Below are 16,210 nucleotides of genomic sequence, written 5' to 3' on the forward strand. Positions count from 1 at the left end.
CATGCCCTTGGGCAGGAAAACAATTGCGATGTGACTGCCGCTTCACCGTTGCCATCTGAGAATATTTAATAAGGGCTAATAATGGCCGAGGAATGCAATGTGTAAACGTAGACGATTAGTTCCTTGACATTAGTATGTTCGTGTCGTACTCGTGTTGCAAGTTATTCCATTTGACATTTTACATTGCTGGGTAATGATGAGACTGCTAATGAAAATTAGTACATTTTGGGGTGAATGCTGCCTTAAATAGTCTTGATCAACATTTAACTTCTTTTTCTAAATAGTTTATAGGTATTGTTTCTGGAATGGCTGGAAGGAACAACTCGAATAGAAAACCCGGCAACAGCAGCGTCGAGGTAAATGATTGTTGGGATAAGTGGCAACTCGTAGGCATAATATTAAATAGTTTTGTATTCAGTTAAAGTCAGATGCATTGGTTTGTAATGATCATTTTTATGAGGGCGAATATACTCGTCTTGTATTTAACCTAAAATTAAGTAACTTCAGCATGGGTTAATTATGTAACGTATTTTGACGTTGATCCTCGATTCTACGAATCACTATTATACAGTTATTTCCTCCGCAAAATTAGTGACACTAGTGTTAAAAGTCATTACGTCTATTAAATTGGGTTTTATCGAACGAAAATTGTTTCTTTGTCAGAATATCCACAATATACACTTTGGCGGTGTTTCGACAGTCTTATTATTTAAGGTGTTGGATTGTTAGCGACATGTTTCACGCATGAATATTTTATCGAAATCCCTCAGCATATGTAGTGATGGCGATATATTTAATTTTATGCTGTATATAGCATACCTTAGTAATGGGAAAGATTTCATTTTCACGGAATCATTTTTTAATTATTTATTTTTCTGAAGTACGAATGCTGTCCACTTTCCTGCCTCTATTAATTCATTTCTTTCAGCTATAGTTTATCGACGTGTTCATAAAACCACTTGAATGTATTGTCAGTTACCGTTATAGTCATAATGATCGATTTTTTCGTAAATTATTGCATTATAATTTTGTCGTGAAGTATATTTACTTCCAAATATTATCAGTCATCTTCGACAGAACATAAAAGAATTTTTATTTTTTAGAATGAGTTATTTCATAATATACCCATGGTGGAAGTACGCCCAATTCATTCAAATTTTGCTTGTATTAGTGTATGATTTCATAGACACCCATTAATTTTGTCATTTTTAAATTTGGAATGTTCAATAGCATATTCATAAACTCACCTTGATGCATCTTATAGCTGTGAAATATTCCATAAATATCGTGGACTTGTCAGTTGTAATTGACATTTCATTGCATGAAATGCATAATATTATTCATAACATTTAGTAAAGTTGCTCTATAATTGCTCTCCCTTTAATTTTTCTATGAATTAAAAGCAACGTAGTGGAAACATTTTCATTTATTGATAAGAGATGGAAAATTACTATATGCCCTTGACTCCTTTCCCATTAGAATCGTCATCATAGGAAATGTGCCAATTATGTCTAGATTTTGGAGAGCCTCATCCATTTTGCTTTATCTTATTGCAATTTTGAGTGTTTTCTACCAGCCTCAACTATTCATTGTCTAATGTTATTTGACAATGTTATTTTTTCTGCTCCTTTCTAATATCCTACATTCCTCTCTTCATTTGACTGCAAATGATCCAATACACTTTACCTTCCCATTTACTGCCTTCTTAATGTTTTTCATTCTATATGTATGTAGATCTGTAATGCCTTTTTATTTTGTTAATGACACTTTGTTTACCTACCACCTCACCCTTGCCCGCCACTCCTCAGCCTAACTTTTCACTGATCCTTCAACAGTCACACCACCCAAACTGGGCAATGGATAAAGAGAGAGACTAGGTTCATGAGTTGTTCACTAAAATTATTCTCTTTTATGCAAGGCTACTCAATGTAGATCAACTTTATCACTCTCAGATAGGAGATCATACATATTCCTCAGACTACACAAGTTGTTATAAATCTTTTCCACATTTAAATATAGTTAAAGTTTTTTACATACTATATTTAGGTCTTTCCATCCATTTGGCTTTCTCAAAAAAAGAACACTCTTATTCTAATGACTTTTCTGCATCATACCATTTATCCAAATATAATGAACACGAGTTGAGAAAGTGGTCATCTGTACCCTTGATTGTGATCATGTTGCTTTTTTCAAACAGTTTCCTCCCCTTAAAAATTCTTTAGTGCTGTTCTGCATTTTGTTTCTCTAAGTTAGTCGCCATTTAATGAATCTCAATGATCAAAGATACTTGTTCCTTGTTCCATAAGTTCCTTGAAACTTTGGGACAAATCTCAAGATATGTCCCAAAGTTTCAGGGAACGGCAAAAATATTCATAACATTTTGCTAAAATAAACTTACGTAAAGGCAATGAATTACAATGTGCATGCTTAAAGGCTTCCCAAATAAATTTGTAACATTACATTCCTCCTTGTGAGAGAATATAAGATTTCAGGCCAGGCCATTGTATAGGTGTGTGCCAGGTGAAAACAGAACCCACTGTGTAGGCATGTGACTTAAAATTCCTTAATACTCCAGTTTGAGAAAATCTTAAAATGATTTGAACTCTGGTTTTTTAGTTTGACAAGAATTCAGAGGAAACTTCATATGATGCTAAATGATTAGGCTGCAAACTTAATCCAGTTGCGTAAATTTAACATTTGCTATTTGATTTCATGGAACCTGGTGCTAATTATTTTATGTTGTGGAAGATGTAAGTATCCTTTCTACAATTAACTGATACCCTGCCCAAAAGATATGCATATCTTGCAGACAATGCAATTATTTTGCAGATATATATCTCAACTAAAGTCCATTGCTGTTAATAATCAATTAATTTAATCGACATTGAATTACTTCAGCAGCTTTCAAATCTTCATGAATATCTGAGACCTTTTCATAGACCACTCTTTTTAGAAAAATATTGGCTTGTCACTGAAAACATTTTTCGAGTTGTTTATTGGGAGCATTAAATGCTATGATAAAATATTTAGCAATTGTTAAGATGGAAATAACAATATCATGGCCTACTAAGCTAATACATTTTCAACAACACAGCCTGATTTTGTTTTCAACAGGATTTTTTTGTGGTAAAGGAATCAGGGTAAATAATTTGTTACAATTTATATCCATAGTCCCTCCCTGTGGTCTATAACCTTGATTATGACGAGGGGCTTGTCCATTCTGATTACCCATAAACCTTTGCTAGCAGGATCAATGGACCTGTTCCTGGTAGGGTCATCCGTGTTATATAAATCTAAGGGTAGGTGCCAGATAAAACGTAATCTTTGGTTCATCTGTTCCTCAGGGAGAGCTGCATAGGCATCTGACCCCAGTAGGGTAGCCATTTCAGTGATGTAGTCAAGTTAAAAACACTATTGAGGAAGTTTAGGTAAAACCACTTCAATTATTGATCTCAAGAAAATTTTATGGACACAATTATTAGAATGAATCCTGGCAACTATGAGACTCGACCTACTGGACCATCTGTCATACACTGGCAAAGGGAGAGAGAGAACTTCAGTCTTCATCAGATGAAATACCTGCTAAGCATACTTGAAATCAATGGCACCAGACACAAAGAAGAAATAACATTTGGAATAGCAACTTGAAATGTTAGGTTGACATTGAGAAAAGGGAAAGTAGAAGATTTAAAGCGGTAGATGGAGAAAGGAAATCCAAATCTTTTAGTTCTGTGCAAGGTGTGATGGAAGGAAGGGAAGATGGCCAGTAAAGAATGGCAATTATATTGAAACAAAGGTAGGAAGAAGCATTGTAAACATAGCAGGAAAATGATTGAATATTCTTATTAGAAGTAAACAGTTTACCAACAAATGTGGTAATCATTCAGGTCTACATCTACAAGTAATCATTGGAAGAATAAATTAGGGTGTGCAGTAAATTACAGGCATTGATTGCTGGTGTGCCTTGAAAGAAAGAGATGTAAATGGGGTATTGGAATGTGAAGGAAGAGATGAAATTGAGGTAGAGAGACTGGGTTTGGGAACAAGGAATGTCTGGAGGGAGAAAGCAGTTGAGTTTAGCAGGAAATATGGTTTAACCATGACAAATACTTCATTTAAACTCCACAATAGGCATAGGTATCAAGGAAAATTTCTGGGTATCATGGAGATATCTGTAATGGTATGGCCTAGATTTGAGAACTGTGAATGATTTGCAATTTTCCGGGAATAGATCTAGGTTCAGATCATATTTTTATGAAATTTAGCATCTGATTCTAAAGGATACAAGTAAATCATGGAAGGATGATGAGGAAATAGAATTTATAAGCGTTAACCTACGTGAAAGGAAGAGTACTTGAAAGAAAGGGAAAGCAGGGAAATAGGTGCAGTCAAAGAAAGAATGAAACATGTCAAAGCAGGGATATTTAAAGCTACAATTGACGTTAGAGGAAGAGTGAATAGGAAAAAGATGAAGAAACCTTTTCTAATAGATGAGATGATTAGTAAAATAGACAAGAGTAAGAAATGTATAGAAGCATAATTAGAGGAGATAAAAATAATAAACTGAGGAAGGAAACTAACTCAATGAAATAAGAGTGGTGGGAGATACAGTGTGAGGAAGTGAAAAGTTTACAAAGGGAAGGGGAAATTGGTGTACTATGAAGGAAAGTGAAAGCACTTGCAGCCAGTATGAGGTGATACCAAAATTTCCAAAAAGTTTCTTGTAAAAAGCAGAACATTTACATACCTAAGTAGTAGTCACCTCCATTGCATGTGCAGTAATCCCAGTGATTTTTCCCAATTTTGAAAACACTTCTAGAATAATGTAGGGTGTTCCATAACAGTTGTAATTCCACCTTTGAATTAGTTCAAAGCATCAACCTTTCAAATAAATTTTCATTTTTGGAAAGTCTTTGTAGTGTTTGAAACTCCATTAATCTTTTTGACAAACAAAAACCCTATCAGTGTGTGTCTCACATAATGCATGACTCTGAATCGCAACACATTTCACATGACAGTTACAGAGAAGCGTTGAAAACAGTGATACCGGCACATTCTCCTCTTATTATTGATGGATGCTGATTAAATCACAATGCCCTATGCCATGAAGATTGTAGCTCTTCCCACTTCATCTCCCACTCCTATTTTTTTGTCTGTCCGATATTACTGTTGTACACCAATCCCCTGACAAATAAAATTATTATTTTTATCTCATGTCACTTAACAACTGAGGTTGGCCATTGAAGACTAGGTGGGTATTATTTCTAACTTAGTAATATTAAAAGGGTAAAGGTTTATGTAATAATTCTTCTTCTCTTTATGTTTTCTTCTTTTTTGGTGACATGTCTAAGTTATATGCATTAAATTTTGAGGGATAACTGCTTAAATTCATTGAAAACCTACTATTGACAAAGAGAAACATTCCATATTTGTTATCATGTACAGTGTATACTCTTAACTTAAAAATTTTCATCGAAAAAATATATAAATATGAAATGTAAAAGAGCGGGAACTAGAAGACCCAACTTCCCCTAGTAATAACTTCCTAATCTGTCTTAGACTGGTTTTCAGCATTTTTTTAAGATTAATTTATATTTTAGAGGGATTTTGAATTTTCATATAGTATCTCTCCTTGAGATTTTGTCAAAGTATATTTATCATTTGTATCACCTGTCATCAATTGGTGCTCCACAAGAAAATGTTTTTGGTCTTCAAAGGAGTTACAAACAAGCAGTAACAAATGTTGAACTAATAATATTTTCACATTCAAATAATCTTTATAAATTGCTGTAATGAAGCAAGTGCAATTATCATATAATTAAATGAAGCCCTTATAGCAATTATTTTAAGGTCTCTTTTTTTAATTAATTAATGTTAGTGGTATGCAGGATTCGAGTTGTAAGTGTATTGGTCTGAATTGTTGCTGAACATTGATCAATATCCTTACTAATTACTTTGTATTTGTAAGGTTCAAAAGTACTTCTGATCATATATCTAATAATTCTGGAGCAAACCTTTTAGCCTGCTTGTTGCTTTTTAATTGAGAAACCATTTTCTTAGGAAAGCAGTTTGAAAGAATATAGCATCAAATCAAGAAGAAATTACTGTTGTAATCCAAAAAAGTAAGCAAAGAATGCCATGAAACATTGGTATGGAGAAATTTTCTACTCCTTGAAGAGTAATTGGTTAGCTTAATGTGGAGATAGTTCTATAATTGAGTTTTCTTTTAGAGCTTGTAAATGTTAAAAGGAATTCTAGGAGAGCATCATCAGAAAAGCTAAAGGTGGTGACTTTTATTGCAGAAGATTTGGTAGCCAAGCTTTTAATGATATTAATGTAGATTAGAATTAATCAATGGGGCACTCAATTTGTACATGACAGCAGTAAGAGAATTGGTTTCCTTGATAGAGGAACATTGAAATTTAGGTTACCACAAATAGCCTAAATCAAGGAAATAATTTCTGGTCCAGTTGGTCTAAAAATACTTTCCATTTGAAGATCATTACTGACAGGCAATAGTGCTTTCTTTCATTGTCATAGCACTAATCACTATGAAACTTTTCACAAGCCTGCTAAGATAATTTTTAAACCAAATTATTGTAAGCATGCCATTCTATGTTTTTTGCCATTTTCATTGATAATGGATTTTAATTGATCATGGCGGTGAAGTATCATGGTCCATATCGCTGTAATAAAATTTGACAGCTCTAATTTTATTTCATAATTACTGAATGGTTAAGTACAGAATGAAAAAGCAAGGATGTAAAGCACGTTGAAACTACCTTGTTCATGAAATTATTGTAGTTCAATGTTGAACTATTGATTTGAAATTTTTAGAGGTATACAGGGTGCGTACAATAAGTATCATGACCGGTTCACTATAGCCTCAACGGAGCGGTGGATGGGGGTACAACCGTTCGGCTCGGTAGAGGGGTCCCTCACCACTCAGGTGCACTTAAGCTCGGTTGCCTCCAGGCATGTGTTAAGACTGGAGGTGAATTTTTGTGATGTGTGATTGTTTGTGGTGTCGTGCCAGCATGGAGCACACTGTCAAGCTATGCTATGCTGTGATGTTTTTCGTTAAACTCAGGAAATCCACGTCAGAGACCCTTGAACTCATTAAACAGGCTTATGGGGATGATGCCTTATGCCACACAAGAGTTTTTGAGCAGCACAAAATGTTTAAGGATGGATGGGATCTTGTCTAAGAGGAGCACAGCGTCGGATGCCCAATGACCCCTCAAACCGGTACTTAAGTGGCCAAAGTGAAAAAAGTTTTGGAGTCTGACAGGCGTTTAACCATCGCCGTTTTCAGTGAGGAAACCGGTCTTTCAGTCAGAACCGTCCACACAATTGTAACAGAGGATCTTGTGATGAGGAAAGTGTGCGCGAAGCTGGTGCCATAAGTCTTGAGCGAGGAACAGAAACTGTGGCGGGTGGAAATTTCACAAGAAATTTTGGACTGTGTTCAGGAAGATGAAGATTTTCTCGACAGCGTCATTACCTCAAATGATAGCTGAAAAAGAGATCAAAGGATATTGGTTCGACTCCATTGAGGCAGTTCAAGCGGCGACGACGAATGCTCTCAACAGTATTCGGGGCACCGACTTCCAGCGGGCTTTTGATGAGTAGCAGATGGGCCACACTAAGTTTATTGATGCAGGAAGAATGTATTTTGAAGATTATTAAGTAATTGTAATGATAACTAAAAAAAATTTGATTTTTGGAACTAGTCCCGATACTTATTATACGGAGCCTGTATACCTTCAGTTTACATATACCTATTTGAATCATGAGGGCTCTTTCTATAGAAGGCGGCTTCAGAATTTCCAGGGGTGCAAGCTGTTATTACAAAGATGCCTGGGCCTTTAGGTTATCCTTTGTGAAAACAACAGCATAAGCTATGAGAAATGGGAAAAGAAAGTGGTTTATCATTGATAAGGTAGCAAGCAATATATGTCCTGATGACAACTGCTTAGACTCCTAGTTAGGAGAATGCCCATCTGAGTTCCTATCTGTCAAATGAGATGCTAAACAGTGTAATGTACCTTTAAAGAATTTTTCACATTTTCATAAATTTAATTGTTCATAATGAAGAGGCAAGGGAGACATAGTAAATCAAGTTGGAAGTTTAATAGGAATTCAAAGCGTTTATCAGTACTAAAAGGACTTTGCACTTTTCCACAGATTTTTATTATAAGGTACAACACATTTCACAAATTTACTTAACTAACAGGGGGGAGAATATGTATGGTCAAGACAGAGTGGGGGGGGAGGAGAAGGAGGGCATGAGAAGGGTGGGGGCAATTGGGTGCATTGAACCCATGCACGTTTAATGCTCCCGATCGTCCCCACCCCTCTCAGGCCCTCCATCCCCTCCCCGCCCCGACTCTGTCCTGAGCATACATATTCTACCCCCTGTTAGTTAAGTAAATTTGTACGAGGGTCATCCGGAAAGTAGTACCCGTTCGTGAAATAAAGACACAAAAGTAAATATTAACAAACATAAAAAATTTTATTTGAAAGAGGATACTTTAAACTACTTCTCAACATAATCTCCAAGCAAATTAAGGCATTTGTCATAACGTGTGACAAGTTTCTGTATTCCTGCTGCATAGTCCTTCGCCGCCAGCTCATTGAGATACGCGAGGGACCCATCTTGCACAAATTTTTGCATAATGCAGATGGTGTTTAACAATTTCATGAACAATTGTTCGAGAAACATTGGGAAAATGCTCACAGATGTCATCAATTGTGACGCGCCGATCGTTCCTCACGAATTCGTCAACTGAGCTCACCAGTTGGTCTGTAATGACAGACGGTCTCCCCGAACGCTCATCGTCGTGTGTGTTCCCCCTCCCCATGTTGAAGTTGCGACACCACCGCCGAACAGACGACTCGTCCATTACATTGTCTCCATACACCTCCTTTAATTGGCGATGAATATCACATGGGCGAACGTTTCTTGCATTGAGGAATTTAATCACTGCCCTCACTTCACAACTGGCGGCGTTCTCAATTTTTTTAAACATTGTAAACAATCACAGAAACAACACAGGCAATGCTAGCGTCACGCAACTTGGCTCAGAGAAGGCAGACAAGCCACTTAAGCTATCTGACCTCGTCCAGCGGCTACTCGCGTCGTCAGCACTTCATGCGGCACGAACGGGTACTACTTTCCGGATGACCCTCGTACCTGATGATGCCACAAGTCAGTGGAACACATTGTACCTTATAATAAAAATCTTCGGGGATCGAGATGGTGCGGGGGCTAACGTACTGGCTTCCCACCCTGAGGGCGAGGGTTCAAATCCCAGCGGTGTTGAATATTTTTCAGAGGTATCTTGATCCCTACTTGAGGTGCTTTGTGGAGGGCACTTTGAGTGAGTACGCCGTCCGTCGGATGGGACGTTAAGCTGCGGACCCCTTGGCACCTTTCGTAAAGAGCAGGCTAATGCCGACGCCGGGTTTCTCTCCACCCTTCACCCTTTCCTGTCCATCCCCTATGGCGCAAATGACCTTAGCTGTCGGTCGCCTCCCCTAAAAACTACTACTACTATAAAAATCTTTGGAAAAGTGCAGTCTTTTTAGTATGGATATTAAATACTTCCACTAAGTGAAGCCTGGAACAGTAGAATATATTAAAAATGTTTACTTTATTTACCATTTTGTTTTTCAAATCATTTTTTTGAGCCTCTGCTGGGCTAAGCAGAGGACCAAAATGGTAATTTGACCATTACCTCATGGATTGTGATTATTTACTCGTTTGAAATTAAACACTTTTTTAATCCCATATTTGGTGGGTTAACCACCTATCTCTTTCATCTACACATTTTAGTATGATTTTATCAAACATGTGACACTTTTTGTTGAATTTTTGAACAAAATGTTGTCAAATTGATACAAGAAATGTGTAAAACCTTATATAAAGCACCTTATGTTTTTTAAATGGGCCTGGATTTATTTTTTGCTGCTTTTTAAGTTATCCCGCATTGCTTTTAGAGTTTATAAATGGGGTAATGTTACTCCACTGATGATCCAAATTCAAAAATCTCTTGAGCCGGTTAATCAAATCAAGAATATAAAAGGCTCTTTGCCCAATGCCTTGTGTAGGTTACTTTTCTCATAAAAATTCCCTATGGAAAAAATACCCCTTAAGACATTTTTAACCATAGTGAGTTAGTCTTTGAGCACAGGTTGGATTCCATTCTTGTAACGGTCCTGAAAGTTAGTCAACCCATATCCAATAACCAGCCTATTCGTACTTGTACATTTGGCCTCGGAAGTAGCTCGCCTCCCATAGCATCTCATTTAATTTCAATACGTAGTATCTCAATGCAAAGATATGTTGCTGCAGATCTCCTTTCTTCCCTATCTAATGCTTAGGCCATTATTATGCATTCATCTTTATTTTTACCTTCAATTGTCGATGATCTTCCCTTATTGGGTTTTTAACAAAACTTTTGTCTCAAGTTGTGTACATGTAGGTATTTCACCTTCTGAAATCCTACCTATCTGATGTGATGAAAATGGAAGGTATATGTCTCTGTAACCCATATTGCTCCCAAAATAATAAAATAACCTAAACAATAAAAAACATGGAAAAAATTAAAAGAATCTAGATGCAGTTAATTTAATGAAAATTTTTATTGATTTATTTGACAAACATAATTTTTATAAAATTTCAATATGTTCATTTTATTTATTTATTTATCGACTTAATTGGACGAGGTTGTGACTAATAGTCCCTTCTTCCACCTAACCCTACATTACATTGAAGACAATTACATACAACTAAGCCCTAGATGGAGGGAAATCCACCTAGGCAGGAATCAAATCCGCGATCTCTGGGTTGGTAGGTGAGGAAGTTACCCCACCGCGACTGGCAATATATGATAGCGCACCACAGAGAGGGTGAAAAGTATGTTCACAGCAGCTAAAGGGTTAAATTCCAATCATATCTGATTTGAATGGTTTCTTCAGTGTGCAGTTGGAGCATGCATACATTTATTTGCAAAAAAACATTTCTTAATATCTCAGAGGTTTTCATCATAAATACCATCTCCCAGAAAATTGTGGAAAAACTTTTTGTGTGTTACTTTGTTTCATTGATTTCTTTTCATTTATTTAGACATTAACCGAGGTCTTCCGATGCTTCATATGTATGGAAAAACTGCAAGATGCTCATCTGTGCCCCCATTGCTCCAAACTTTGCTGCTATGCATGCATTCGCCGTTGGTTGACTGAGCAAAGATCTCAGTGTCCCCATTGCCGGGCCACTCTACTTCTTTTCGAATTAGTCAATTGTCGGTGGGTAGAGGAAGTGACACAAAACTTGGAAAGTCTGAGAGCAGCTGGATCAGAGGGTAGTAGCACAGGTGCAGCTGACAATGATGCAGAGTCCACATCTGAGAGGTAATAGGCCTATTAATTACCAAGGTTTATCTCATGTTGTATCCTCTGTAAGAATGCTATTTTTAATTTAATCCAAAACTTTAATTGACTAATAATAAATTTTAAATGACTTGATGTACTCCATAACATTTTTGAACCATGAACAAATGCAAACTTCATTCCTACCTTCTGAATCAACCCTGTGGTGGACCAGTTTCTAATGTCACCAAGTTTCCTTGAATATAAAAAATTTAAGAGTCCACAGCCTGTCACATAATTGCCTTTTGGGTTAGAATAATTTAAAAAGCCCAATTTCAGATAATTTCACGAAATCTATTTTCACTACCAATATCTTCTCTGCTGCCCTAACATCATAATTGTCACATAGATAAATTGCTTCAGGCATACTCTGCCTCTAAGGCACTGTCTCTTAGCATGTCCAAACCTGTGTATCAACCTTTTTTGCTTCTCAAATGCCCCAGTAGCATCATTCTATTCCTTATCACAAAAAAACTGAAAATAACAGTCATCAACCGCAAGGTTGGTTAGATAGATGAGAGTAGAGCTCACCTAGTAGTAAGCCAAATGGCATGTGAAATTCACACTGGGTAATGGAGCCAGTTTCCTTTTTTTCAAAAGCAAAGTGCTTTCAAAAAAGAAGTTTTGTTGCCACACCTTGTATAAGACGAACAATATTTCATGATGAATGTTGAATATTTGTATGATAGATTAACATGTTCAATTTGTGTGGTAAATAGATAACTGAATGATAATGCTCTCCTTGCAAAAAATCACCTTTGTTTTAAATAGCTTATTTGAGTTTAGCGCTTAAATTTTGAGGAAGTTTTTTATATATTGAGTCTTCATGTCAAATGTAAGATTATCACCATATGTAATATTGGGAGGAGTTAGTTTATGGCTTACATCATCTGTTCCGTTGGTACTTGAATGAGGACCAGGCATCCTCTGAAGGATGAAGGGTCGTGTCAAATTTTTTTTGAATTGACAGTGTTAACTCTAGGCAAAGTTAGTGGTATTTAATTACTGAGAATAAATTATTCCAATAGGTAATAAATAATGAGATTGTTTTTTTTTCTATTTTAGAGTTTCATCATCATAATTTGTACTTGTTTAGGTTTTCATGTGCCAACCATTGGTTGGTATCAGCTGTGTAGTTAAATAGATAAAATGGTACAATGTGTCATTTATTTTCAGAAATTTATTCTAATGGTGTGTAGCAATGGTGCATATTTAATCATTTTATATCACATCTGTATATAATATGGAAGATCTGCCTATCCACTGAAAATATGCTTCTTCTTGATGATAAAATTGAATTTTTAAATAGTATTTTCATCTAATCAAGTGTTATTACTATTATTACTTTTTATTCTCCCAGAGATCACAATACAAAAATACCAAGTGAGTGGTGTATGTACATGATATAAGGTACGTCAAAAAGGAGCAAATTCACAGGCTCAATTAAGATACATAAAAGAAATGATGCTCTCAGTGACATAATGTTTGGCACAAACCCATGAACATTGGCTGTAACATGCACATGAAATATCAAATTCAGAAAAATCATTGATCACCAGCATGAATCCGACCATGACCATTGCTAGAAACTAAAATTATGATCTTACTGGTCGGTAATATAGTTGAGATATTCATCAACCGAGTAGAGCATATTGCGCTGTAGATATATTTTTAATTTATGCCTGAATGCAGCAGTTCCCTTTGTATCATTGATACTTTTGAGTTGTTTGTTATATAACCTGATGCCCATTTCATTGGGTCCTAATTTCAATGCATTAGTTCTTTTATTCCCATAATGGATTTCATTCCTTCCTATGGTGTAATTATGATGATAGTGAGTTAAGAGAATAGTTGCCAATGTTATTTTTTATATATAGAATTAAAAACATAATGTAGATACACGGGAGTGGTAGCAAATTTAATTCATGGAAAGTAGTCCTTGATGGAGCATTGTGAGGTTTCCTGGAGATGATTCTAATAGCTTTCTTTTGCGTTTTAAAGATGGTTTGGGAAATAGCAGCTGATCCCCATAATATTATACTGTAGGTTATATTTGAATAAATATCCCCATAGTTATACTATTGAGTGGTACAGTTTTACTTGTAGTTTCATACAGGTGTCTTAATAAGTAGCGAGTTGAACTGAGCTTGTGTTGAAGGGCTTTTACATGCGTATCCCAAGAAATATTTGCATATAGAGAAATATCTAGAAATTTGCATTCTGTCATATGCGCAAATGATTGGTCATTGATTTTGACCAGCAGATCATCTGACACATTCTAATTGTGCGTAAAATATACTATTTTACTTTTATTTACATTTAAGTCTAGAAGGTTGTCTGTTCCCCACTTGTTTATTACAAGTGTGACAGACTTAGATTTTTCCATAAGGCTGGGATATTTTTGTGTTAATATTATTTCATTAGTGTCGTCATCATACAACACTGGTATTACTCCATCATTATTCTGTAAGCAGTTAGGTAGGTCATTGATGTATATCAGAAAGAGGAGTGGCCCAAGGGTTGAGCCTTGTGGAACACCTTTGTTAACTTGGTATGCTTCAGATGAATATTTCGACCCTTCAACTGATGACACTACTTTCTGAGTGCAATTATGAGTATAGGACTTCATCCAGTTTTGAGGAATTCCTTTAATTCCTATTCTATTGAGTTTAATTAGTAGTCTATTGTGGTTTACATTATCAAAATCCTTTGACCAGTCAAAAAACATTCCAAGAGTTTTGCGTTTAGCATTTAATGAGTTAAGTATCCTGTCGATTGCCTGACATATGGCAGTTGTGGTTGACCTTTCAGATCTAAATCCATGCTGAAAATTTGAAAGGAGGAAGTTTTTTTCGATCGATTGTTAGTTGAGTGAGTGAAATTTTACAATTTATTGCATCCATAACTGTAAACCTGTTACATAGTAAAAATAAATTGTCTTGATATTGCCTATAATTGCAACCTTTAATGTATTTATTCTCTGGCTATCCTTTGTGAAGGTGTCCTGAACATCCTGGTGAGCATCTGACTGTGTTTTGTGAGTCATGCTGCAAATGTATTTGCCACCGCTGTGCCTTGTGGGGAGGCACTGCCCATGCTGGCCACTCATTCAAGCCAATTGCAGAGGTTTATGAGCAACATGCGCAGAAAATCAAATCTGAGATATCAGAACTGCAGCAGCGGCAGTTGAAATTGGCAAACGTTATGTTGAAAGTTGTACGTAAATACATCCACTTCTAAATGAAATTTTTTAGGGGCTCATGATAAAAGAGCATGTCTTGGAAACAGTATTACAGAAATGCCATGTGAAACTTTCTATTTGCCTATCTTGCCTAAATAAATGTGCTTTTAAATAAAATTATCAGAGCTGTTTAACCACTAAATTTAATAGTGGTTTTTGGGTTTTCAGCTGTGATATAGTTAAACTATGGTTCAACTGAATTGAACCAAATTATTATCTTGCCAAATAGGCCCTTTTTGAAGGAATACTTCAATACATATGTTGTAAATGATATTAATGCATGCAAAAATGTTTTTTCATTTTTAGTGCTACTTAAATTTTATAATTAAGCCACAATATGCAATTTGAATTAAGGTTGTATCATTCGATAATTTCATTTGGAGTTGAAATTGAAAATAAACAACTTGGCTTTACCACAAAGAAAATATTTTATTTATGATCTAGGTTTCGTCATGATATAACATCGTCAGATGTTACCTGATGGTGTTATACCATAACGAAACTTAGGTCGTAAGTAAAAAATTTTCCATGTGGAAAAGCAAAGTTTTTTATTTTCAATTTCAATATGAAGATTTTCTACCAAGTCATGCCAGTAACTGTTTTAGCCATTATGAATGCTATGGCTGGTTGTGATTTAGTTAAGAATATTTCATTTTTGTTAAGTGCTTCATTTGCCTTTTTCCAGGAGCATAGCGTGGAAGTCGTGCGGCAAGCCAGGGATGAGAAAGCAAATGAACTATACCTTGCAGTTGAGTCAATGATTTCACATCTGGATGCTCAATTGCGAGCGAATATACTGACTCTGACAAGCAGGAAGGGATTGTTGGGGCAAGAGTCAGAGAAACTTGAAGCAGTCATCAATGATGTGGAACATAAAATGTCTACATTCCCTCATGCTGAGCTCATTTGTCAGTCAAAAGAAATTTTGGATTCCATCAAATCTATTCAGCAAAGACCTTTATCACATTTACTAGCTGCCCCAGTCCTTGGAGATTTTAAAAGGTATTTTAACATTTATCCTCCTCTGAAAATTCTTTTTATTTATTGTAACTAATTAGGCTACTAAGCCATCCACTAACTTTTTGAGGGCTTCAAAGGAACAAGATGTATTTGTATGTACGAGAGAGTTCCTCCTAACATTCTTAGTCTCTACTGTAATGGTGGCAGTCCACTTCAGCATCTTCTTTTCAGCTGCCCTCCACTTGTGTGTACAAGAATTTTGTGTGATAATGTTCGCAGGGGCCTTGCCTCCCTCGCTACTGGGCACAGCACTAAGTCATGTAGTTCCCAGGACTCATTATTCTCATGTTTGTCCCCTTTTTTATGGTATAAATGAGATGGTTTCCCATTTCCTTCCTCAGTAGTGGTTTTAAGGTGACCCTATCACTTGAATTATCACCCCTCAAGGGTTATTTGCCTTTGCTTGATAACTTGATGAAGAATAGACATTGCTTGGACTACTTTTCATCTGTCTCCTATGCTTTTACCTATCTAGCATGGGTGATGGAACAGAACAATTAGAGTATAAAATTAAAA

General features: G+C 36.0%; 1 protein-coding gene across 3 annotated transcripts in view; it reads left to right on the top strand.

Moving 5' to 3' along the window:
- The first annotated feature begins 52 nt into the window (after nt 1–52).
- Nucleotides 53–16,210, top strand: part of LOC139691994 (E3 ubiquitin-protein ligase TRIM37-like) — a 47,726-nt gene continuing 31,568 nt past the window's right edge. For all 3 annotated transcript variants that reach the window (XM_071589993.1, XM_071589995.1, XM_071589994.1), the window contains exons 1-5: nt 53–190; nt 285–356; nt 11,132–11,415; nt 14,433–14,649; nt 15,360–15,676. In XM_071589993.1, coding sequence (XP_071446094.1) covers nt 306–356; nt 11,132–11,415; nt 14,433–14,649; nt 15,360–15,676 — 869 coding nt within the window. In that variant the 5' untranslated portion in view covers nt 53–190; nt 285–305. The remainder of the gene's footprint in view (nt 191–284; nt 357–11,131; nt 11,416–14,432; nt 14,650–15,359; nt 15,677–16,210) is intronic.

Source organism: Hetaerina americana, unplaced genomic scaffold, assembly GCF_022747635.1.
Source record: "Hetaerina americana unplaced genomic scaffold, ioHetAmer1.1.p SCAF_4, whole genome shotgun sequence".
Taxonomy (NCBI): Eukaryota; Metazoa; Arthropoda; class Insecta; order Odonata; family Calopterygidae; genus Hetaerina; species Hetaerina americana.